Source organism: Crocuta crocuta, unplaced genomic scaffold, assembly GCF_008692635.1.
Source record: "Crocuta crocuta isolate KB4526 unplaced genomic scaffold, BGI_CrCroc_1.0 scaffold48, whole genome shotgun sequence".
In the NCBI taxonomy this organism is placed as follows: Eukaryota; Metazoa; Chordata; class Mammalia; order Carnivora; family Hyaenidae; genus Crocuta; species Crocuta crocuta.
Window position 1 is genome coordinate 3,675,088 of NW_027533089.1, and position 26,945 is coordinate 3,702,032.

At 38.7% G+C, this 26,945-nt stretch overlaps 1 protein-coding gene across 1 annotated transcript in view; it reads right to left on the reverse strand.

The window, feature by feature from the left end:
* Positions 1 to 26,945, reverse strand: part of PALMD (palmdelphin) — a 46,938-nt gene that overhangs the window by 13,121 nt on the left and 6,872 nt on the right. Inside the window, exons 2-3 of the mRNA XM_077746101.1 lie at positions 18,821 to 18,901; positions 12,883 to 13,007 (exon numbers count right to left, since the gene is read on the reverse strand). Coding sequence (XP_077602227.1) covers positions 12,883 to 13,007; positions 18,821 to 18,901 — 206 coding nt within the window. The remainder of the gene's footprint in view (positions 1 to 12,882; positions 13,008 to 18,820; positions 18,902 to 26,945) is intronic.

Here is a 26,945-nt window from a genome sequence, read left to right on the forward strand (position 1 = left end):
TGTGTGTGTATATATATAGGTATATGTATGTATATATATACATATTTGTGCATGTGTATGTATATGTGTATTCATCCATACACACACACACATAAACATACATATGTGTGTTTATATAAAACTTTAGTTTTGTATATATAAAATTCAAAATTTATATATATGTAAAACTTTTTTTTACATGGAAAGCTTTTGGGGAGGTCACTAGGGAATAACTTTCTAACCTTCACCTGCTTATCTTTCAGCTGATGGGTTAGAATTTCCATAAGTGCTGCCATGCCCATCTTTAGAAGGTATTACCTTTCTGAATGGGAATTGAGCTCCCAGAAATGCTGATTCAGTTTGACGAGAAACAGGCAGCAGAGAAAGAGAAATATCCTTGGTGCCTCCTGGGCTGTTAGGCGGGGCCTGGTGGGTGAGTTAGCACCTCTCATGATTTCTGAGAGACGGTGGGCAGGCATCATGTGCCAATTTAGATAAGCAGAGTACATGAAAAAGGATTTGTAATGCTATCCATTATTGGAATCTTTCTTCTCCTTGCCTATTTGCTGGGGAAAAATAGGGTTATTTTCAAGAGCTCCCTAGGTGAAAGCAGGTAGCTTTCATTTCATGCACTGTTCTAGTAATAACCTCCCTTAATCATCACAAGATAATGTCCCCAATCCAATTCCAACATGCAATTTTTTGTCTTAGAAAAAGGATAGCACATAAATGCTGGATGCACCAAGAAGAGGTTATTTCAGAAGGCAATTTTTCCTTTGCTAAGTGTCCATTTATCTCTTTCAGTTTTTGGTGGAGTTAACAAGGACTAACAGTCTAATGGAGTTTACCACTGGGGCCAAAAAGGCCAGGACTCAGAAGAGTTATGTGCTACCTTCCATCATTTTACTTGCTAGCAATTATAGCAACATTTAAAATGTGTTGAGTATCTACACCTTATGAGGCATTGGCCTAATTAGTCCTTCCAACAACCCGCATGAGTACCATTATTAGTTCCATTTGACAGATGAGCAAGCTGGGAACCTTGATAGGCCCCTGGCCTGGAGGCTTACAGGTAGCTTGTGGCAGGACAGAATTTGAAATCAAATCTCTGCTGACAGAGCCTGAGCTTTTAACAACTTCCTAATTAACCACTACGGGAACAAAACTTTAAAAAAATGGATTCTTATGAACCTAGACACATTCATTTTGCTCATCAGTATAAAAGGATTTCTTACTTCCTATCATAATAAAGAAACAGAAGATTGAAATCCTAGCTGGAGTCCACCCACGTGTAAACGTGCTGACCCATTACATATGGAGGTAGTATATCTGTCCTGGTCTTCATGAGGGTCATTTTGTCATACTAGGCGTTTTTCTGCTTAGTGAACAAGTCAGTCTGACCAGGATTAAAGTCAAGGCTTTGTCACTTTTGTTGTGGTTGTTGTTGTTGCTTGAGTTGTTTGGATTTTGGTAGAGGTTCTTAGAACAGTCTTTTTCAGAGTCTGGAATTTCTGTAAGCTATAGCCGCTTTACAGCTATCTTTTCTTTGGGCACAAGCCTGTCGTTCAAATTAATAGAAGTTTTAGATCTTAAATAAAAGCTGGCTGATGTAATTTGATTATAATACTGTAGTTTGAAGGTAATCACCGATGCTATGTTTGAAATTAAGTTTATGACTGGCTTTAGCTGAACACTCTCAAAGAACCGATGAGGTGTTTGCCTCTTGGGAGTCCATGCTCTCTTATTAAAGGCTAGGACTGTGCCCAAGGAGGGCCCGGTGATCCCTTCTCTGGGATGGCCTGTATCAGCAGGACTTGATCTAGGCTGTGCCACCACTGATACACCTCTGAAATCAGCTGATGGAATTTCTAGGACCACCTCACCAACCCCATCCAAGCTAGACAAAGAAGAGTCCAGTTTCTTTTGGGACTCGCAGGCTCTCAGAATGTGTTTGCCTCTAACAGATGTTGAATTTGGTCAGGAGTGGTGAGCAGTTGTAATCTTTGGCTCTTCCTTTGGGTGCAGATTCTCTTTTCCTTTTTTCCCCACTGAATCTTGGGAGAGCAGGAGGTGGCTGGTGGTTTACTACATTTTGTGAGTTTTTGTGCGAAGGTCTACTTTTGTTTGTTTGTTTGTTTTCAACTCTACCCATGGAAACAAGAAAGTGAGCCCATATCAGTGCTAATACATTTGGCATACTTAGCCCAACCAAGCTTCAGTTTTCTTCGTTGGTGGTTAATAATAGTATTGACAAAAGATTGTCTTTTTTTAAAAAAATTTTTTAATGTTTTATTTATTTCTGAGAGAGAGAGAGATAGATAGACAATGTGAGCAGGGGAGGGTCAGAGAGAGAGGGAGACACAGAATCTGAAGCAGGCTCCAGGCTCTGAGCTAGCTGTCAGCATAGAGCCTGACATGGGGCTCGAACCAGCGAATTGTGAGATCATGACCTGAGCTGAAGTCAGACGGTTAACCAACTGAGCCACCCAGGCACCCCGACAAAAGGTTGTCTTAAGGAGGCAAATGAAATGATTTTTGTGAGCCTCTAGCACAGGCTGTGACACAGAGGAATTACTCAATAATGATTAGTTAGCCATTTCTCTTTCTACTCTGCCAGGGAAAGGAGGGCCATCTATGACAACTCCAATAAAAAAGAAAACCTACCAGGTCCGTTTGGGGATTTGATCTTCAACTTTGATATCAATGATTTTGGAGTAAGTGTGGGTGTGAATATAGCTTTAGGAACACACCAGTCTTTAAAATACAGTTCTAGGGGCTCCTGGGTGGCTTAGTCGGTTAAGTGTCCGACTTTCGCTTAGGTCATGATCTCACGGTTCGTGGGTTCGAGCCCCGCGTCGGGCTCTGTGCTGACTGCCAGCTCAGAGCCTGGAGCCTGTTTCAGTCTGTGACTCCCTCTCTCTCTGATCCTCCCCTGCTCATGCTGTCTCTCTCTCTCCTAGAAATAAATAAAACATTAAAAAAAAATAAAAAAAATACAGTTCTAGACAAAAAACAAAACAGCACTCTATCATAATTGGAATTTCCATAATATTTATGGGGATGTTGTCTATTTAACAAATGTTATCTATTTTATAAATGAAATAATATGCTAGTTCATTTTGACAACCTGCTAATCACCCTTCACCCCAATCCATTTCTCATGTTCTTTTTAAGTAATAAAATCTTGAGTTTTATGTGTCTCCCCAGCTACCCTACTATGGGATACATTTCCCAGTCTCCTTTGCATTTAAATGGTGTCTTGTGACTAAATTCTGGCCAACAGGATAGTAGCAGAAGTGATGCCTGCAATTTTCAGGTCATATCTTTAAAAGAGAGCTGTTTGCCCTCCATTTAACCTCCCCTTCCTACACTGGAATGCAGATGTGGTGGTGGTGCGCTGTCTTTGACTACACTACCAGAAGCATCATTTAGGGAGCAGCAAAGCAAAACAGCAAGAAAACAGGGTCTCTTGATCATCTCATGGGATGTTGCTTCTCTCCTTCCCTTGAATCTCTCCCAGCTAGGATTGTTATGGGTGTGAGAGAAATGAATGTTCTCATCTTGTTTAAGCTACTGTTATTGTGAAATCTTTTAAAGCATAAAAATCAGTATGCTAACCATTACATCACCTTATGGGGATGAACCTTTGAATAACCAATTTTATGAGATTTTTCTTCTTTGAATTGCAAAATTACTCATTAGTATCTTGCACTTCAGGTGGCTAGCTAGTAAAAATAGAAAAATAAATCAGCTTTGTGTCCAGTGATTAAAGAATTTACATATTTCTAAATCATCTATCAAATCTGACATAGTTTATATTGATGTTAGCTAGTTAATATTCAATGGCTAAGGTTTACCATGAAAAAAGAAAGATCCTTTAATTTATTTTTTAACCATGACTGATTAAAATGAATGGCTTTGGAATTACAACAGATACTGTTAAGTATATGTAGCTGATGACTTTAATCAGGTAATCTTGACTGCAATGTGTTGGTCATATGTAATGGGCAGATAAGTTATAACTAATGGATCAGAGGTTAAAGATATTTAATCTTTATAGATACTTTGCTTTATGGTAATATCAAACTATATTTTCTCATAAAATTGAGAATATGCAGTCTAGTAGAAGGTGGGCTGATTTGTGTGTTTTGTTTTTAAAACTAGGGATCTGATAAATTTCATCAAACATTTAACACACTTTTTTAAAGCACTTAACATCTGTCAGGCACATTTTACTCACCAAACTGAAATAAAAGTATATCAGAAAAGATGAAGAACACTTCTAGACACAGGCATAGGACAAGAATTGCCTTACCATCAGCTTTGCCAACGGGCATGTGTATAATAAGGAAGATCTAACTCACCAGTGCAAACAATCACATGCTGTGGGTAAGCATGCCAGAGAATTAAAGGGCATTTGGCATACAACAAACACTCAGTTTGTCCTGAGCCAGATCTATTGCCTCTAATCCTGAGCATTTAAAAACAGGAGGAGCAATACAACACAGCAGCTTCAAGATAACAAGAAGCAGAGAGCTAGCCCAGCAGTGACATTGAAACAAGTGTCAGTTGGCTCTGATAATTGGGAACAGAGCAGATGTTTAGAAAAACTGAATAATTTATAGTTATAGGCGAGCAGCTTTTGCATGGGTGAATCTTGTCTCCTAATATAACTCTGTAAATATTAAAAATTATCTTATGGACAGATGATACTATCATGAGTTGAAACTGCCATGTAGGCAGATAATGTTAGAAGATAATTATTTAGTAGAAAAGCAATTCCTCTTAATCAGAATAATATTTTGTAAATGAAGGCTTTCATTTTCCATGAAAAATAAGAAACCAAACTGTTTTTCAGAGAATCAGCCACTTTCATGTGCAGGTTACAAACACAATTTTCAAATGAACGCAAATAAATGCATGCTCTGGAGGTTGGTGTGGTATGGTAGAGTGGTTAGTTATCGGCTTCTTGAATGCTCTGGTAGGACAGAAGCTGGATGTGTCATTTTTAATTAGAGCCTGTAGAGAGCCTTGTCATACATGATAAACATTTAATAAGAGCTAAATAATTCTTTTAAACTTAAAAAAAGTTTTTAAATGTTTCTTTTCTTTTTTGGGGGGGGCGGGGAGCGGCAGAGAGAGAGGGAGACACAGAATAATCCAAGGCAGAATAATCTGCTGGCTCAGAGCCTGAGTGGGACTCAAACTCCCGAACCATGAGATCATGACCTGAGCCGAAGTCAGATGCTTAACTGACTGAGCCACCCAGGCGCCCAAGCTAAATAATTTTAGTATTAATTCAAATCGCCTTCTACATAGGTGTTATGAATTTCCCAAGTGACCTTCAAATATTGCTATAGCCAGGACATGGCAAGTTAGCTGCAAATGTGCTTATCCATGATTTTGAGAAGCTTTTTTCCTTAAAAAAAATGTTGTACAGAAAAATATTTTTAGTGAATAAATTACTTGTAACCATATTATGAAATGGCAAAACATATTTGATGATGTATACAGCCATTGACTCTCTCTGTTCAGAAATAATTACTGGCTCTGTGCCTTGTAACCCTTAACATTTATCTCCAACAGTATTATAGAGCAGCCACTATATTTTAAACTTTTGATCCACTTCATTTTTGCTTTGCTTCTAGTATTAATTGTTCATATTTGATACCAAGAACAGGACTCTATTATTTGAGGGCCAATACATATAAATTCCAGTCTTAATATAACATAGAATAACCAACAAGGACCAGTTAGCCTGGGGTGGTCTAAATGGGCTAAGTGACAGTTGGCTTATGGCAGACACATAATGCATTCCAAGGGGTGTGTGTGGAAATTTTCTGAGCTGATAAATTTAGCCGTAGAGCTGGGATGAGAACAGTCTTGGAAAATGGGGAAGCCTAGGCCCTTTGGTAGCACATTATACAAAGAGTTTCTGCCTTTGAACATTCTTTGTGACAGTGACTCCCCTCCCACTTTCTCCTTTGTTCATTTACTCCTTTGTTCCTTCTTTACCCATGCCAACACAGCCAGAGATTTATGATGTCATGCTCATGGTTTTAAATTTGTATTTCAAGTTACAGAATATTGTTCTAAACAGATAATGTGAAATCACTTTGAAAAGTTAAAGGATGTAAAGAGAGGTAAACATAACTAAAATTTTGCTTTGAGGCCCTTATTATTCTCAATCTCCTCTACTTAAGATAAAGGTGGGTTCGATGTGGTAGGTTCTCCATAAATGTTCATTGAAATGAATCAAGAATGAACAGAGTAAGTCCTGGCACAATGGGTCTGGAGTCAGAAAGATCTATGTGTGACCCATGGCCTGACTCTTACTAGATTTATAGCTTTCTGTGCTTTAGTGTCCTTATATGTAGAATAATACTAATTAGACTTTCCTCAGAGAATTGTTGTTCTCAGAATAATGCTTAGTATAAAATATGTGCTCCATAAAGGGTAGCTGTTATTATTGAATTGCAGTGGAGTGGTGTTATTCTAATCTACATTTTAGCCTATCACAGCACTGGTGGGGAGGGGGTGGTGTTTATTCTGGGTAATCATTTAACCCTATTTTTACTAAGCTATGGATGCAATTGGCAGGTGTAAACCACAGAGAATGCTGGGAAGTGGGGGATAAGGAAATAAAAGAGATAGGAAAGAGGGGAAAGGTGAGGAAGTGAAGTGAGGGTGAGGTGTTACAACATGTCAGCAACAATGGCCTCAAAAATCAGGAGTACCACTGTCATGTGACTTTGCCTTTGACTCAAGATAGTTGGGTCCTTATTCTTTTTGATTTTTTTTTAAAGAATTTCAGGGCTTCCTTTTTAACTTCATTAATGTTCAAGTCATTGTCTAGTCTTTAGCTGGACCCTTTAATAGATGGTATTTTCAAGTCTGAGCACCCATCCATCCATCCATCCATCATCCATTATCTATATTTCCCCCTTCATTCATTATTAAGCTTTGTAGTCACAGGTATTCCTACTATGTGCTAGGCATTATACTAGGCTTTTTTTGATGGGGGTTGGGGGTTAGATTTCTTCCTTCTTTTTTTTTTCTTTTTGCTGGAAATTTGATTCATTTTGCTGTTTTTGTTACATTAAAAAATCTCCTGAATTAAAAATAATCAGAATATCTGGGAAATTAAAAACAACAACAGATGAACTATTGCAAATCTGATAAACCAATTAGTCAAATATGGAAAGCGAAAAACATGCTTGGAATGATTTTGACTCATATAATTGCTTCAGAATAATTTCTTAAGTGTTTCTAGGCAACAGCAAATTTAAGAAGAAGAAACAAATGGTGGGTTTCTCTCTCTCTCTCTCTCTTTCCCTCTCTCTCTTACATGCCTTTTTTCCCCTTTGTCTTCTTTCTCTCACATTGTCACAAAAGAGCAGCTTGTGTATCTCCCCTCATGTGATGTTAGATATGGCTGGTTGGGTCAGAATGTGGTATTTTTTATGCAGCATTCCTCACTGTGTTGGATGAGACATTATTTCATTAAGGTACAGTTGGCGTGCACAGGTACATGACAGCATTAGGTAGGGGTTCAATTTGGATAGAAATCACAGCAAACTGAACTTTGATAAACTATAACCAGCATCAAAATCATTTAGCCTTTATATTCTCCATCAGTCTTTTGGGTTCTGTTTTTGAAACTGAATCTTGCCTGCTATTTTTTGAGTTAACAGAGTAGATTAATGCTTTATATGATCTTGAGCAGAATGCATTTTCTAATACTGCATCTCCATTTGTGGTGGAATTTCCCTTAACTTATATGGGATGGTGGCAGGTGCAGTGATGGCCCACTCCTCAAACTTTCTCATGACATAGAGTCCCACGGAAATCCAATCCTTCCTGCATCTTCCTGTTAGTACCTTATGGGGGAGGCAGTATCTAACCATTTGGAGACAAATAAAAGCTCATTAAAGAAAGGCAGAAGGTCAGAAGGGCACTTTGGAATATTAAAAAAAATCCTTACTAGAGAACATTTAATCATAAGTAGATAATCCTTCTCAAAGGGAAGGCAGTGCATTTACATCATTCTCCCTGGCAGTTAACCTTTTGCATTTTATGCCTGTGACATTTCTGTCAGGCACTCTGTGCTCCAATTAAAGTCAGAGGTCTTTGGACACAATTCAAAAAGTAGCAAGCTTCTGGAGGGCAGCTTGATGCAAGGCATTTTGGCAGAGGGAGGACAGCTGGGCAAAGAGGAATCTAGAATGTGAATGACACAGCTCCTTTGGATGCCTCTGAGGGTGCTTGAAGTGGGTCATGATGGGTGTAGGCTATTGGAAGGAGGAAAGCAACAGACATGACAAAACAGGAATTCTAAGCCAGCCTATAAATTGTACACATGGATGTCTGGACTGAGAGGTCAGTGCCAGGTGCCTACAATCAGGAAGTAAGTGGTTCAGTGGTCACAGTAAGAGCAGGGCTCATTGGGGAGGCAAATTGAAACTCTATTTAACTCTATTTAAGCAAAGTGATTCAGAAGGAGATGTTCAATATCATTTTCCTCCTGGGAACATTTCCTCCTAAGGCATTAATCAGGGCACCAAGCAAAATACTCACTAATATTGTTCCAAAGCTAAGACTTTGTGACTCAGAGACAGAAACCATGGAAACCCACTTATTTTCTGAAACGTTGCTCTTCTGAAAGAAGAGATGAGAGGATGAATAAGCAGACATGTTTTACTTAAAGGTTATGTGTGAGTCAGGGAAGCTCTGAGTGTTTTTAATACGGCAGAGAGTCCTATGAATATCTATATAAAATGATGCATGTAAGAGTGAAATCATTACATGTGTTGGAAATAAAATGTGCTGTAAAAGGGTAGCATTTACAGGATTTAACTTTTGTAAAAATTTTCTGCAGGATCTGAGGCATAATTTATTTTTATGATTAAGACATTTAATTAGATTTTAAATCCTGAGTCTTAACTCTTCAGCTCGATGTGTTGAGGCAAGTTAGCATCTACAAATGTCATTTTTCTTGCCTACTAAGTGTTATCTACTTCATAGGGTAGTTGTGAGAATTCTGTGAGATAATCTCCATGAAATGCTGAACACAGTGCCTGGTCTGTAACACATGCTCTGTAAAAATTAATCACTATTGTTAGCATTTTAGTCTTCAAGCCATGAAGAAAACCCATCCATTATTTCCAAATGGCAAGAATTCTAGTTGCGTGGTAATCTCAGTTTACTCAAAGGAAAAGACTCTTTGTGTGGGCATAAAGAAATGAGAGATCTTGGCCAAAAGGTAAAAATTCCCAGATAAAGTTCAGGCAGTGTCTTTCTTCTAATTATTTTTGACTCCTAATAAGGACTAGGATCTAGTATTTTTTGAGCACCTACCATGTGTTAGGCACTCTCGAAACTGCTTCACTCATAGAGTTCTCTTAAGCTGCTGTAATTGTTCCACTGTTACAGACAAGGAAACTGAGGCCCAAAGAGATGAGAGAACGGGTTCAGGCTTATATGTACTGTGGCTGACAGAGCAGGGATTTGAATGCCAAAGGCCATGCTCTTTCAGTTCACCTCACAAGACTGTGGGAGTAGTAGTAGGAATGAAAATTCATGACTGTCTGGCCCTGCTACAGACTCTGAGCTAATAGCAGCGTTTCTATTTTGATGTTCTCCTTAAAATCTTATCCTCTAGCTGAGAGGCCTGGCAGGTGGCAAATGCCCCCTTGAGCAGGCACCTAAGTCAAGTGATAAACCACCATTCAGGGTTTAGGATGCTTTCCCTGCTTTGAGAAGGAGGATGGCTCTCCCTAGTTCAACTCCATTCTTTGACTTGGTTGTCTCTTGGAGCTAATGGGAAAATGTACTTTCTCTACCTGGTAATAAAAGCTTCTTAAGCACTGTGGGTAGTTGTTTTGGGGGAAAGACTGAATTTAAAAACATGCACCTGATTATTTAGCAGCTGTAGAAATATCTGAGAAGAAAATGTTCAGTTATCAGGTAAATCTGCTTTAGCGACATTGTTTCTTTAATGCCAGGCAGTAGGGGAGGCTGCTTAATACAGACAAGGCACAGATACTATTTTGTCTCCATATGTTGCTTCAGAACATTCTGTTCCCTTCACATTTTGAATGAGATAAACAAGCCTTCTTGGGTCACAAGGATGCAAATTCACAACGATATGAACCCTTTGCAGAAGCATGCTTTTAGGACCATTCCTTAAACAAAGCAATTTGCTCTGAACATTTCCAGAACATTTACACCTACAGCTCTCCTTTAGTTTTATAGCAGGAGAGCACTGAACCGGACTTGCTTTGAGGCCCAAGTTTACCCTTAATGGCTCTGTGACCTTAATGAAGCCCTTTAGCCTCTCTGAGCCTATTTCCTCCTCTCTGCAATGCAGGTGTCAGTGCTTTTCTTCTACGATTGCTGTGAGAATGAAATGACAATGTAAGTGCAAGTGCTTTGTCAATGGCACAAGGCCATTTAAAAACAAATCATTCCTGTTATTTATACTTAGGGGTTAAAATCACTTGGTGCTAATAAAGGAGCACTTATGGTTAATGACATCCTGAAGATTTAAAACAAAGTTGTAGTGAAGTCACAGGGATGAAAAGCACAGTGTAGGGAATCCAGTCAATAATATTGTAGTGACGTTGTACGGAGTCAGGTGGTGACTGTACATATCGTGGTGAGCACTGTGTAATGTATAGAATTGTCGAATCACTACGCTGTATACCTGAAACTAATGTAACATTATATGTCAACGATACTTCAATTAAAACAGAAAATAAAAAAGTAAAGTCATCATAAGATGCCAGAAATTGTGTAATGTGAGAGCGACATGAAAGAAAATCTGGAGTGTGGTAGGAGCTGTTTGGAGAAAGGAGAACTGAAGAATAGAATGTGCTTTAAAGACTTCCTGTAAGAGATAATAGGTTTGTAGACCATAGTGTGTGGTCTAAAATGCTGTGTGGCATCACTTTATAGGTAGCTAGGGTAGTCATGAGTTTCTGATCCACCTCTTCATAATTATGTAAATTCTTTAACCTCTGTGCAAAAAGTGAAGATCATGACACTGCATCACAGGGTTATGAAGATTAGATGGGATGATAATTTGTAGAGTGCCTGGTAGGTAATATGTCTGGTAAATATGGTTTCTCCTCTTCCTCCTCCTCCTCCTCCTCCTCCTCTTCCTCCTCTTCTTCTTCTTCTTCTCTCTCTCTCTCTCTCTCTTTTTGGTCAGATAGGAACTCTAACTAGGCAAGCTATGGTCAATACCACTAGAAGCTTATGTGCTTCTCAGAACATCCAGGCAAGGTCTGAAAGCTATCAGTAGAATACTAGTAAATTCCCTGGGATTACTTACAGTGCTGCCCAAACTTGTTAATGGCTTCTGAGTCTGTTAACTACTTCAGTTATCATCAAGTGCAGAAAAAGTTGTAGGTATTCAGTATGGACAAAGACTCTTACAGAGGGGCCTCTGAAGACAAGCAGCGAGGTGTCTGCAGAGCGCAAGGGTATGCAGGGATTAAATTCAGAACTCCTTCAGAGATAAGGGTTCTGTGTTGAGGATGAGAAAGTAATCATCAGCTAAGCTAGACTTCGGTAAGAAGCTCTTGCTAAGGGACACCTTACAAAGGATCAAGCTTTCCCAACTGTAGAGTTGATCTATTGAGTTATTTTTAAGTATTTGTTATCCATCATTCAGAAGCACTTCACATCTTTGACCAAACAACCAAAGGGCTTATAAATATGCACATTTCAATGATTACAATATAAGTTTTAAAGAAATGTTAATTTAAAAAAAACATCTGAATAAGGATGAGTAGTCAATGATTTTAGCTATTAAATATACAAATGTGTGAAATTAGGCAAGTAACATGAGAAACAATTTAAAAAGGAAGCTTTTTTCCCATGCTGTCAATTTGAAGGCCTCAAGCAATCTGCCCTGTATAGTGTGGTGAGGATGGACAAAATGTGGTCACATAGCTAGTGCATATTTTTACCTTCCAGGTCTTTCCTATAGTTCTCACTAAAGAGAACAAATTCACAGTGAGTGAGATTTTGAAAGCTACCTATATTTATTTCAAAAATCCATAAGCTTTAAATTATTGTCATTATTATACCACAAGAAATTCCATCTTTTTTTCTACGTGTAGGTTAGAAAATGATTCTGACACTTCCCACGTCTCTTTCTTCCATGCTATCTATATTTTGTGAAAATACTAATAACCCCATCTTCCACTTGAGCTTTTCAATTGTTTTTCATGTCCATCACCTCATTTTAAGCCAAGGCAATTTTAAAACTTTACTCGTTATATCACAGGTTGCTGACTTGGTACTGATTGTATGTGATGGGCAGGGAAGGACGTTGAGAAGTGAGGTCAACACCTGGGACCAAATAATTAGTAAGGTAGAAGAGAGAAAATGCTAGTGAAGTATTCCTACGGTGTCTTCTCTTCCGAAATACGGTTGTGACTGGGGAGAGCCTGGGAGAAGCATGATGGATACACAGTGTAAACACATCCATAGAGCTGTCACCTGTCCTAAGGTGAGAGTGGGGGTTGGGGCTGTGAATAAGCACTGTGTTTTGATTACCTCTTATGTGCCATTTGGTGCTAGTAGCTTACTTAGTCCATATATTTTTAATTTGGTCAATAGCTGTAAAAGATAGATATTATTACTACCATTTTGTAGATGAGGAAATAGGCTTGGAGAGCTTTGGATAAGTCACCAATATGTATTTAAGAACTAAATCTTGTATGGCTATGCGTAGATGACATTTACAGTGAAATTTCTATTGTCTTCTAGTGTTGTCTTAGTCTTTATTAGAAATCCAAATGGAAGATCTGATTATGCCCCTAAAAATAAGAATGGCTCTTATACATGCAACACGGGACAGGGAGTTATGGAATATCTCGGTGAGGGCTGTACCTGAGGATGCTTTGTTCTAGAACCTGGATCTGGTGCTGGTCTTGTTGATTCTGCTTCTTCATCTCTTCCTGTTCTTTTCCGCTGCTGACTCCATCTAGAAGCCATTTCTCCCTTAAGGCCTTTTTCTGATATCAGGAAACATAAAGGTGTTCTCATATCAGTCGATAATTTCCCAAGTCTCTGACTACTTTGAAATCTTGTGAATATTAATAGTGAACATAGTAAAGAGAAATGTTTTTTCTCACTGCCTTACCTGAATAAATCTGGTATTTTCCGTCACTATACTCTTTGTAACCCTTTTCCAAAGCCAGTTTTATGTACCTAAATCCTGCTTATGCTACAAGTTCTAGTTTAGGTCCCTCCTTCTCTGTGAAAATCTTTGTCCTTCCCTCATGTCTTTCACAGTCCCATCCTCACCCCCAGAGAACTCTCTTTCTTTAGAATCATGCAGCACACTCTGCTTACTTACACTGTATGTCTAGCAGTTGTACAGAGACCTTATCATGTGATGCCTCACTATTACTTATTTGATTAATGGGTGCACATCTTTTGTCTTTGAAGTAAAAGTCTCCTTGAAGCCATTTTTTAAATCCATCCCAATGACAGTGTTCAGCGAATGCTCCAAAAAATTTTTTTTGTAGGATTAATTGAAATGATGGGCAAAACAAGAGATTGCTGTTGTATCTTAAACTAACTCAATGTTAGTCTTAAGTGGGTGGTCAGCACTTATTGCTTTGCCTACCCAGTACCTTTTCTTTCTTCTGAGAACCTCCTTAGTTCCAGATACATAAGTTTAGCACAAAATTACTTGTTCCAATAATACAACGCACAAAATTCATTGATCTGTCTAAATACTGAATTTTTGTCAACTTTAACAAAATGATAAATATTTATGTTTTATCATATGGAAAAAAAAAATCTCCTTGAATTTGCAGGAAAGAATTATAATCCTGGTCCCGGAGCCTGAGAAAACTTATAGCAAACGAGAGATGTGTAAATTTTTTAGAGGACTTAGCTAGCATCCCGTCCATGTCTTATGTAGGAAGTGTTAGATATTATTTACAAAGAGTTGAGTTTCTGCTTTTCTTCCTGAAGAAAACTGTTCTCCATATATATCTAATCTACCTGTGTAAATCATTTGTTCAATAATTACTTATTGGGGATTTGTGCCTAAAATGGTGAGAAGAATAGAAACTTTGTCTTGTCTGAGACTTCTTTCTCTTCCATCACAATTAAAATGAGAGCAAGTAAAAAGAGCTTTGTCTTTTTTAAAAGGATCTTAGAACTAATACTACTGGAATCTAAATATCTTCTAATTTTGAACAAAATTTAAATAAGGTTCTTTGTGCTAGGTAATTATCACATGATGGTTATTTTAAGTTAGGCAATGGTCTCCAAACCAATATGAAACATACTGATTACAAATATACATTATATGGAATTATACTTTATAGGACTGATAAAACCTGGACTGCTCTAGCCGAAGCAGGGAGGGGACCCAGAAACCTGTGGGTACCCAGAATGCCCAGTTTGAAAACCACTAGGTTGAGTAACAGCCTTATCCCAGATGATCATGTTCATTTTGGCCTTTTCAGAGTTTCAAGCGACTGCATGTGGACAACACTCCCAATAAGAGTAGTTTGTATTATTCCGGTTTGTAGCCAGAGATTCTTTGCCCCAGTGTTATCTCAACCCTTAATTATGGCTGTTCAGCTGTTTGCAGAAATGTTCTCCAACAGTCACAGTTAAATGTTATTAATAAAGGTCAAGATTTATCTCTTGAGGTCAGAGGTGCCAAGAAAATCTTAGTATACTCATTTGAAGAATTTACTTTGACTTTAATTTATTTTTATTTGATGGAATGTGATGATAGTCAATGCAGAGTAAGGAAGACAGATGACACCTACCAAAGTAAATTATAGTCCTTAGAAACCACCTACCAGGACAGTTTCAGTCATTTACATCCGTATCACTATAAGAAGCACTCAGATGGGATGGTCTTAGGATGCTGAGTTATAGAGAACAGAATAATTCTTGTGATGTGATTATATGAACTTGGAGCTACGTTCTTGGTTCTTAGTCTGGTTAGGAATAAGAATAATTTAAATTTTAGCTTTATAAAACTTTGTTCATAATTCACAAATTGTCATTTACCTCTGGCAACAAGCTCTTTGCCTCTGAATATAAAATACATAATTTGGATGTGCAATTAAAATGATATGGTACAATTACATATTATGACAAACTGAACATAGTTATTTTGCTTTTATGTCACAGTTTAGACTTGTGCTTTCATCTAGAGGTTAATGAAAATCTATTTCACATCAGTGACATTCAGAATCAAAAGCCATGTTAACTAGATGAAAATATAAGAGACATGTGGGTAATGGATCTTTGGGCAGTATTATTATTATTATTTTTTTTTATAGGGAAAGGTTTTCCTGAAGCACATTGCATTCTGTACAGCAGTTACAGTAGACTTTAGGAATAAACTCTTTATACTGTGGATCAAATGGACTTCCAGAAAAGAAGAGTTTTCTAAGTTGAGTGTATTTTGTGTGTCTTGGCGGCAGATTGGGATCATGTTACTAGGCAAGGGGACCCATAGTGTACAAATCTCAGAAATGTTTGAAAGTCAGAATGCTTCTAATATTCCCAGGAACTCCCTTTCTAGCATGCCACTGGTATGATTGGTAGGTTCCAGAGCTAAAGAATATCAGAGTGAGTTACTACAATTATTTGGAAATGTATGTGCTGATGATACAAAAGGAGCTCTTTGTAAATGTCTATGCTTGTGAAGTGTAATGAAATAGTTTGCAATCAGGAAAGTGCTGCGGACAGGTGGATGAAGAAGAAAATAGAAGAAAGGCTGGTAACTATAGAGGCCAATAGAGCCTTTTTGATGTGATGAACATATTTTAGAATCAATTTTAAAAATACTTCTGCACATTTCTGAACCCCATTTTGGAAGGGTGCCTAGTTGCTGTTTGGTGTGGCCAACCATTTTCTGTAAAACTTAGACGAATGTAACACTGTCCAAACCACCACTCTTTCCTCTGTGTTCCCGTTGCAGTTTTTGCCTTGCATATAGTGTTCATCACAGTATATATGTCGTTATAAGTCTCTGTGCCAGTTATCGTTTTAAGGATACAGGTCAAACTTTATTTTGGATTCTTGGTGTCCTGCTTAGTACCTTACACATAATGGGTCCTTAATACATGTTTATTGACTAAAAGGCCCTGTGTGCCCCTATGTAAATCCTACTTATCAGTTAAGATTCAGCTTAGATTCCACACCTTTAAAAGACTTCTTTTGGGGCTCCTGGGTGGCTTAGTCGGTTAAGCGTCCGACTTTCGCTTAGGTCATGATCTCGCGGTTCGTGGGTTCGAGCCCCGCGTCGGGCTCTGTGCTGACTGCCAGCTCAGAGCCTGGAGACTGTTTCAGAGTCTGTGTCTCCCTCTCTCTCTGACCCTCCCCTGCTCACACTGTCTCTCTCTCTCTCTCTCTCTCTCTCTCTCTCTCCTGGAAATAAATAAAAACATTAAAAAAAAAAAAAGACTTCTTTTGACCACCCCAGATTAAAGAATTACTGTTTATACCGTTACTTAATTTAAAAAATAATCTTTTAACCTGTCCTAGTTATTTATTGAATCTTGGGGTTCCCACTATAGGCAGAAGAGCTACAGCCCTTCATGGCCACTGCTAGTCTCCATGGCATTAATACAAAAATCAGGAAAAAATTGCTGTTTCTCACCCTCACCCCTTTGGGTCAGTGCACAGCTTGGGAATGTGGATAGCAGCTTTGTTCAGAGAAAAACTAACTTCGTCCTTTAGACAGAAGCAGACTGATGCCGCAGTGCCCAGTTGCAAGGGAGCATGGGCAGGGTTTTAGCACTCCTTTCTCGGGTATCTTTGTGCAGTACACAATCTGCACAACTGTGTACAGCAATCCAAAGCATGATAATGTTTTGATTGGATTGGATTAGAAGAGGACTCCTGGGTTGCAGAGAGTAAACCTCTAAGGAAGATCATGTATTATTTTTTGGTATATTGGTTTTGGCAAGTATTGAAAAGAAGTGTCACCTCAGAAATGGAACATTCAGTGAGTTACAGTTTTCTTTTCTTTTATCTTTTGTTTTTATTTTTGAGAGACAGCAAGAGCAGGAGAGAGGGTCAGAGGGAGAGAAAGAGAGAATCCCAGGCATGCTCCATGCTCAGTGTGGAGCCCAGGCTGGAGCTAGATCCCAAGACCCTCATATCATGACCTGAGCTTGGACGCTCAAGCTCAACCGACTGAGCCACCCAGGTGCCCTGGAGTCAGTTTTCTTATGTGAAACTTGTTTCCTAGAATGAACTGAGGGGATACTGAACCCTTTCTCTTACTGTGAGCTCTACTGTTGCTTGGCTACCTACCCTACAAGGATGGCAGTTGCTGACTGCTAGACAGCTATCCATTTACTCAGAAGCAATCATTACTTTATTGTGAGACTCAAATTGTGTGTAAAGTGTGTGTGTGTGTGTGTGTGTGTGAGAGAGAGAGAGAGAGAGAGAGAGAGAGAGCGAGGAAGCACTGGTTAACAGTGAGAAATGGCTTAGCTCTTGGGGCGCCTGGGTGGCTCAGTCCGTTGAGCCTCCGACTTCAGCTCAGGTTCGTGGGTTTGAGCCCCATGTCAGGCTCTCTGCTGACAGCTAGCTCAGAGCCTGGAGCCTGTTTCGGATTCTGTGTCTCCCTCTCTCTCTGACCCTTCCCTGCTCACGTTCTCTCTCTCTCAGAAATAAATTAAAAAAAAAAAATTTCAAAAAATTAAAAAAAAGAAATGGCTTAGCTCAAAAATCATTGTGGATTTGATTTTTGGTTTGAGTTTCATCAAAGTAACTTGGTAGAATTTGCTTTTGTTTCATTGATTTTTCTAGTTATACACACCACATTTCTTGGCTCTATCTATACTCACTCATGTAAATTCAGTGTGGCACACTGCAAGGATAGCAGGCTAACTATACTTTGAAATTATCCATCAAACTTTGGAAATGTCAATTTGTATAGGAATAAAGGAGCAAACAGAATCCAGAGAACTGAGGCTAATTAGAATCTTAAATTATGTTTCTTTCAGAGGTGATTACTTGATCCATCAGAAAGATGGAGTTAGCTGAGTTCGGCAAGTTTACCTGAAGTGTGTGTAGACTCCACAAGTGTGTGGCATTGTTTCATTTAGGGATTCATTAAACCTATTGATGGCAGCCCTGCCAGGGACGTAGCTTCCTTCTTGGACCTGTTCACAAGGAGCTCATGTTTGTCATTTGGTTGCATCCTGTGACTAAGCTACGTAATAAATGTTGAAACTCAATGTGCTTTAATTACAAAATGACCGCACCCATGGGAAGATGTAAAGTCTGATTTTAAAAATGGAGGTTTATTTCTGGGGATGATCTCATGTTTTGTCAAAACAAAACAAAACAAAATAAAACAAAACCCTGAAGCCATACTTAAACAATATTGGATTCATTGCACTGAGCTTTTAACTACAAGCATCCTTGACCATGCCAGACAGTGTCTGTTGTGTACCCCCCAGGGAAAGGCTGGCCTTTCATGGATTTCAAAAGGGACTTCCTAGCTGGGTCTGTCCCTAGGGATGTTAAACAAGACTGTGTTCAAGGCCAAATTATTAAGGCTGAATTCTCAAGGTTACCCAAGAAAATGAGGAAATTCAGTAATAAAGGATAAAGTAATAAAAGCATGCCTTCAACTTTCCACAAGTTTCCAGAAGGTATTAATCTCATATGCAGATTTTCTAGTTTCTTGGCCTGCCCTATGGTTATTAGGGTGTGATAGAACTGTGCTGATTTTTTTCCTTCCTAGAGCATCTTTACTATAGAAATTTGAGTGCCATAGAATATTTGAATACAAAATAATTGCAATGAAATTAAAATAATAAATTACCTTTAAATGCTGGTGCTTTAGTTTTTCTTCTTCTATTTTCAGACGCTTCTGTGAGATTTCTTCTTGTATTTTTCTTTTATCCTGAAATAAAAGAAGTTCCAGCATAACCTTTTTTTTCCAGTTTGCTTAAATATGTTTCTTTGGGGTTGTCATCATTACGAATGGCTGGCCAGGCATATGCTCTTGGCATTGGTAGGAAGCCACTTTGGAAACTCATATTTCAAAGCAAAGGAGGGCAAAGTGAGACATTCAAAGTATTTTGTTGATGGAAAACGATATAAGCTGCTTACATATAAAAAAAGAGAACTTGAAAATATTTTAATGTCTTTCCCTCCCCACTGCCCTCCCATCCCCTTAAAAAAGATCTTCCCCATTAATCTAGCAAGATTGAGCTCCTAAGTGATACAATGGAAAAAGTGAATTTTAAGGAGGGAGTTTTGAAATAGGCATGAGGAAATTCTGTGAGGAGAGAGAGAGTGTTCCTGGCACAGAACTGAAGAAAGTGCTGGGCAAAAGGTTTGCTTCTGTGGGAAAACAGGATAGCTAGCCTACAGAGCATTAGAAAACTAGGAAACTAGAAAGTGGAGTGTTTCCTCCCTGTATAATTTGCTATGTGAAGATAGAGACAAAAGGGTTCAGATAATGCTTGTTAACAGTAAGAGGGCTTTTAGCTGAGGTACACAAAATTCATGGGGAGATACAGTATCTTTCACCAAGTTTAAATTGCATTACCTCAAAAAACCCAGTAAGCATAACTGTTAATGCCCAGAGGTACTTTTTAGAAAATACAGCATATATACTAAATAGCCTGTGCTTGATTTCTGGCTCTGTTGTTTACTAGCTCTGTGTCCTTGGACAAAATCCTTAACTCCTCTGTGCCTCGATTACCTAATCTGAAAAAGGGGCATAATAAGAGAATCTCCCTCATAAGATAGGACCATTAAAGGTATGTAAAAGTTCCTAGGGCGGTGCTTGACACATAGTAGTCTGTAAGTATTTGTTTTAAAAAATTTAAGTAAATACCACTTAACCTGTTAATCACAGAAAGTAGCACACTAGTTTTCATAATGCTTCCATTAGCCTGAAATGTTTTCGAGATTCCCTCTCTGGAATCGTTTGAGGCATTTTATTTTATTTTTTTTTATTTTTATGTTTTATTTTTTTTTTAATGTTTTATTTATTTCTAGGAGAGAGAGAGAGACCGCGTGAGCAGGGGAGGGTCAGAGAGAGAGGGAGTCACAGACTGAAACAGGCTCCAGGCTCTGAGCTGGCAGTCAGCACAGAGCCCAACGCGGGGCTTGAACCCACGAACCGCGAGATCATGACCCAAGTGAAAGTCGGACGCTTAACCGACTAAGCCACCCAGGCGCCCCCGTTTGAGGCATTTTATAAGCGATGCAAAAAGGCACTTATTTCCCTATTTTTTTTGAACAGAGGTGATATTATCCTCCATCTATTTTATAAGAGTGGGTTTTAAATCTACTTTCAAAACTGAAAACTCCCAAAGGATAAAAATTTGTTGCCAATGAAGACAACTAGAAGAATGTGAAGCAGGCTCAGAAGGTAATTTAGAAGGAAGAGTTCCAAAAATCCTTGGCAGCATTGTTGAAATAAGTACATGGCTTCCTGATGTGACTCCTTTGAAGATAAAAACTCTTTTTTTGATGTATAAGTTCAGGTACATTCGTTGAGGAAAAACGACATGTTGCTCTCCAACTTTGGGTCATGTTTATCTCTGTGTGTTAGAAGAATATATGACTTCATTAGTATCACTTTGTAAACTTCATAAGAAGCTCTTTTGAAAAAAAATTAGCTAGGCAACAAGTGTCCGTCTCTAGCATCACTTCTTTGGATCAAATCTGGTCTTTAGGAACAAAACCTCTGATAGCCTGTGTCAGTTCACTATATCCAGAGGCTGTAATTGAGCAAAGATTAGTAATGTTTCACATGTATTATGCCAAACATTTTGGTGAGTATTTTACAGGAACTATTTCATCAAATCATCATAATAACAAAGATATTGTGATGCTTTTCATTTTAGAAGGGGAAATGTATATTTAACTAATTAATTTACTAATCTGAGCTCAATGAACTTATAAGCGGAGGAACCAGGATTTGAACCCCTGCAGTTTGAGTTCAGCCTCCACACTCTTAGCCAATTCACGACGCCATTTTCCTGAACGAGAAATGAGTCCAGCTTCTCACAACTTCCCTCATTGCCCCCATACCATGAAGAACCATGGCCTGGAGGCAGTGCCAGCAGATCCAGCAACAGGAGTGGGGCCTCTTCTTAGCAGGGAGCACAGTTTTGGTACCATTTTTAGTGTGAGTGTGTAATCATCCACCTCTCACCACCGGTGGCCCATGGAGAAGAATGCCTTATGTGTAAGAGCAGTGACTGCTGAACCTGGCAAGTCTTCCCCACCCTGTAGATAGCCAGTTTGGGCTGGTTTCATCTCGGGGTTAGTAATAAGGGAAAGCTGTGGGTAGAGAGAGGGAGGGCATCTGAAGTGTTTTGGAAACACAAGGCTTATAGAGGGTTGCTAAGGAATACCAATGTTTTGTCTCTCAGAGGTAATGTGATGCCTCCCTTATGTCAGTCTAGATAATTACGAAGATAAGTTTATAATGTTATAGGCATGATTCTCTTTTAAGACAGAAGCAATTTTTCGTCGTAAGGTATTCAACCGCAAGTTCTTCTTTGGCAATATTTAATTGGGACCTATGGGAATTACTGACAAATAAGATGGCGGTAAGTTAGTTTTATAAAGGCAAAATAAACTAGTAGTCAATGCTAAGTTGTATACCCAGCTCTATTGCTAGTGTACCGAAAGTTACCAGAACCTGTGAATTCCTTCCCTAATTATCATGGAGCAAATAGATGTGAAATGCCATCTGCTTCTAAAAATTTTCCCGGTAGCTTGGGCATCTCTCTAGACACCTTTTGCTACTTGGCACATCAGATACTTAATAATGTTAACTCTTATGAATAACTTATATTGATGTTTACTTCTTCAGTGTTCAACTAAGGAGGACTTCTGTTTAATGAACAGTTGTGTGGATTTTAGCTGGCTGACTTAGAATATTTTAGCAGTTGACACCCACAAATTCTAATTCTGTATAAGTCTACCTCTTGATTATTTTGCAAATTAATTTATTTACCTTGTGCAACTAGAAAGCTATCATGACCATCTATGATCCAATGATAGTACTGTATTCACAATAAGCATAAAACTCAGGAGTGTATTTTAGAGATGTTATTGATTAACAAAGAGCTAATATTTTAAAATGCCTGAATCTGTAAAGAAGGCATGATTGATCCTGAGTTATTTAGTGGTTAATTTATCTAATACTGCACTACTAATGTACAAATGCTGTCTTCAAGGTGACGTTAGAAGTTGTGCAATATTTAAAAATTATTCAGAAGTAGATACCTTCATCAAGAAACTTGCATTCTCATAAATAAAGAAAATCATTTATTCAAGTGACTATATAGTCTGAGAAATAAAGTGATAAGTGTCATTCCTGAAGCATAAAGAAGGTTCTATGGGAGTTGAGGGGAGACAGGGAACAATTGCTTCTAGCCGATGTGGTTGAGAGAGGCTCTGATGTAGCATTTGAGTAGAGTATGTTGGATAGTTGGTGTTGGCGGGGACCAGGGGAGTGGGGAGAAAAGGGATTCAGGTCAAGGGCTTAATATGAGCAAAGGCCTAGAAGTAGAAAATTGGAACATTATATAGAACAGCAATTCTGGAATCTATGTTGCCCTATGAGTTAGTGGGAAATAAAATATTGGTAACTGGGTGAGGATAAGTCCTCAGCATAAAACTGAACGGCCGGACAAGGGATTTGGGATTTACTTATGTATTGAGATAAAAAGCAATGAAAGTGTTCAGAGGGAGAAGATTAATACAGTTAAAACCATGGTTTAAGAAGTTTAATACAGCCTAATTGTATAGTAGATGTTGAAGGTGGAGCACCTGAATGGGGATGGTCAGTTAGGCTATGACTCATACATAAGACCAGGAAAGCTTGAGCAAGAGGTAGCAGAAGGTGTGGATGTCAGACATACCCAGGAGTTCAAGTTGGCATGAGTTGGAAACTGGTGACATGGATGCAGGAGAGGAAGGGGTCAAATGTGAGTATAAGGCTTTTATGCCTAGGTAGAGCAGGATTACCAATAGACACAAGAAATTCAGAAGAAGGAAGAAGGAGTTTTGTAGGAAGGATGGTAGATTCACACCAAGTTTGAGGTATCTTGGGGTGCCTGGGTAGCCCTTTCGGTTAAGTGTCTGATTCTTGATTTTGGCTCAGGTCATGATCTCACAGTTCATGAGACTGAGCCCCATGTTGGGCTCTGCACTTACAGAATGGAGCCTGCTTGGGTTTTTCTCTCTCTCTGCCACCCCTTCTCCCCACCCCACTCATGCACATACACGCGTGTGCTCTCTCTCTCTCAAAATAAATAAGTAAATAACTTAAAAAACATTTGAGGTGTCTTTAGGACAACCAGGTAGAGTTGTCTGGTGGGCAGTTGAAACATTGGTTGGAGAGAGATGATGGGTCAGAGCTAAAGATACGGGAGTTTTGGAAAGAATAGCTGAAGTCCTGAGACTGTCAGCATGACAGGAGATACATTTATGAAAAGAGAAGGAGAGTTAAGGACAGATACTTCATGAAGCGTTCACGTTTAAGGAAATAAACCCAGATGGAATTTTATTTTGTGGTCAATCAGATATTATTTGTAATAGAAGTTGATGAATTGGGCCAATTCAATTAGTTAGGTGGCTTGAGATTCATTCTGCTAGGTTCTGATTATCTTATAATTTCATGACTAGCATTGTTGACATTTTAATTGTGTAAGGTCTCAAAATAAGAATAATAGAAGCTGCTTATTTGGATTTAACTACTTGGAACAGTGCAGAACTTCTTGGTCATGTGCAAATAATGGTAACCTTGAAAGAAAGGGATGTGCTAGCACAATATTCCTAGAGAATAATCCTGAGCATAGGGAGAGGTTTCCAAGATTTGAGTGAAACTAGATTTTTAAAATTCTTTAAAAATTCTTAAAAGAAATTCTTGAAAAAGGTGCACACATTTCAAGAGGGAAGACAGATCATGAAGCCTGGGCAATTTATATGTGGAAACATGGCTACACAATTACAAATGATCTCAAGTAGGAAAAAAAAGAACGTTCTATAACCAAAACCAAACCAAATGGTTTGATATCACTGGGAGCTCTCCATGAGCTCATGAAACTGAGAACGAAGGTAAGCCTTGGTACCTCTTTGTAATAGTGTAAATAAGGTGAAAAAAAAAATCTAAGGTGATGTGAAGATGAGAAGCATGTGAAAAACATTGAGCACACAGAAAGCATGGGTGTATAAATAATTATATATATTTAAGTTATGTTCAGAGCAAAAAGGTAAAGTCAGTCATTGGACAGCTGCTGAGATACACAGTGTAATAGTAACATGAGGTAAATGGAACCATTCCATTTCAATTTTGCTTCCACATTTTTCTTTAAGGAGAATAATATTAACCCTGGAAAGGATAGAACAAATAAGCTTAAAGGAAAATTGAAGCACAAGAGGGAATAGAGCACCGAAGACAGAGCTGCTCAGACTCTGATGGGTTCCATTTCAGGAAGGAGAAAACTTTATAGGCATGACAAAAGAACGTTGTGAGGCAATCTTGGAGTCTCAAGTGAAGAGGTACCTGAAGACTGAAAGCGGCAAGTCCCCGAATTTTTTGAAGAGGGACAAAGGGGAATTATGAATATTTAAAGACTGGTGAACTTACTGGTTAATCCCTGGCAAAGTTGTAGAATGAATTATTAAACAGTGTTGTATTTAGACAAGCAATGTATGAGAGATAACATTTGATTACTAAAACCAAAGCATTTAAAACTAACTTTTTTTCTTTTGCTTAATTTTTCAAGATCTGCAGATGATGAAGATTGTGGTAGTGGTAACAATAGCTAACATTTACTAATGCCTTTATATGTGTCAGGAACTACTTTAAGCACTTAAAAGTATCTATTTAGTCTTCTCCCAAATTTCTTTGAAGTAGGGACCGTGTTTATCCCGATTAGGTAGGTGAAGAAATTGAGGAATGAGGATATCTAGATCATGGGAATTCAGTATATCTGGGTTTTAGCATAGCTTTGGACAAGGTTTCTTATTTTATTCTATTTTTTTTAAATGTTACTTATTTATGTATGAGAGAGAGCAAGCAGGGGAAGGGTGGAGAGAGAGGGAGAGACAGAATCCCAAGCAGGCCTTGCACTATCAGTGCAGAGCCTGACTGGGTACTTGATCCTATGAGTGATATTATGACCTGAGTTGAAATCAAGAGTTGGTAGCTTTACTGACTGAGGCAGCCAGGCTCACGTTTCTTATTTTGTTCTTTTGGAAATTTTTGTAAATGCAAACAGAAAAAAATATATAGCTGAAAGTGATTGTCTCAACATTAAAAACAACAACAATGACTTATAATGAGAGAGCCCCCCTCCCCACGAATAATCAAAGGGTAATGGTAAACTTGGTTGTTGTATTCAGTGAAAAAACAGTTTTTCAACTTGATGGCATTCATTCATTCATTTACTCATTCATGATGATTGTTTGTTTTGCTCCAGTTAGTGCTGAGCGCAGTGCTGTGCTGGAGATCTGTATGAGATGCAGTGATGTCCCTACCTTAAGAAATCCTGGCTGGAGAGGTGTCTGGGTGGCTCAGTTGGTTAAGCATCTGCCTCTTGATTTTAGCTCCGGTTGAGATCTCATGGTAGTGAGATGGAGCCTGGCATTGGGCATCCAGGCTCCATGCTGAGCCTGGAGCTTGCCTGAGATTCTCTCTCTTTCACTGCCATGACCCCTACCCCTCACCACTCACACTTTCTGTCAAAATAAATAAGCATTTAAAAAATGTTTCTTAAACAAATCCTGGCTGGGGGCACCTGGGTGGCTCAGTTGGTTAAACGTCTGACCAGTTCAGGTCATGATCTTGTGGTCCATGGGTTCCAGCCCTGCATCAGGCTCTGTGCTGACAGCTCAGAGTCTGGAACCTGCTTTAGATTCTGTGTCTCCCTCTCTCCACCCCTCCCCCACTCATGCTCAGTCTCGGTTTCTCAAAAATGAATAAATGTTAAAAAAAAATTAAAAAAATAATCCTGGCTGGAGGGAAGAGACCATGTAATGGAAGTGGGCTGGGGAGAAGATAACAAAGGTTTAGAATGTGGGATGCTCTGGGAAATGATGCTGTCCCAGCCCTGTTGAACCAATTACAAATGTTTCTGAAATGGCATCACATTCTTTCTTTTCTCACCTGTGCTCCCGGTAGACTGGGGAAAGCAGGTGAGACTGTGGGAGCTGAAGGATTGCTAAGGATTAGAAATGTGGTTAAGTGGAGCAGAATCTCCATAGATTCTTCTCTTTGCTCACCTCTTCAAACTCTACTGAGAGGGAACCACAGAGGAAGTTCTCAATGGGGTGAGGTTTGTGGTTTTGATGTTTCTTAGAATTAATTGTGATGTTGTGGTCAGAGAGTCTGACAAACAGAAGAATGGACTCAAGTTGTGCTATTTCACTAATCCCTTAACTTTTCATGGTCTTTCGTTTTCCTCCTACAAAATGGAGATGATGACACTGGCTTTTGCAAATACTCCTAGGGTCTTTGGACAAATGAGATACAGATGTGAAAGTTTTGTTTTTATTTCTTGTGAAGCCTTAGCACTGTGTAAGAATAGGTGCTGTTATTATTGTCACTGATCTTGAAATTCTTTTACTTATGAGATGTCCTTTATGTTCTAGATATGTGAGTGTAGGTTGATTTTGAATTGCAGTTGTAGCTCATTTTATTTATTTATTTATCAATTTATTTATTTATTTATTTTTAAAAATATTTTTATTTATTTCTAGGAGAGAGAGAGTGTGAGCAGGGGAGGGTCAGAGAGAGAGGGAGATACAGACTCTGAAACAGGCTCCAGGCTCTGTGCTGTCAGTTCGACGCGGGGCTCGAACCCACGAACCGCGAGATCATGAACTAAGCAAAAGTCGGACGCTTAACCGACTAAGCCACCCAGGCACCCCTATTTATTTATTTTTTAAAAGTTTTTATTTATTTGGAA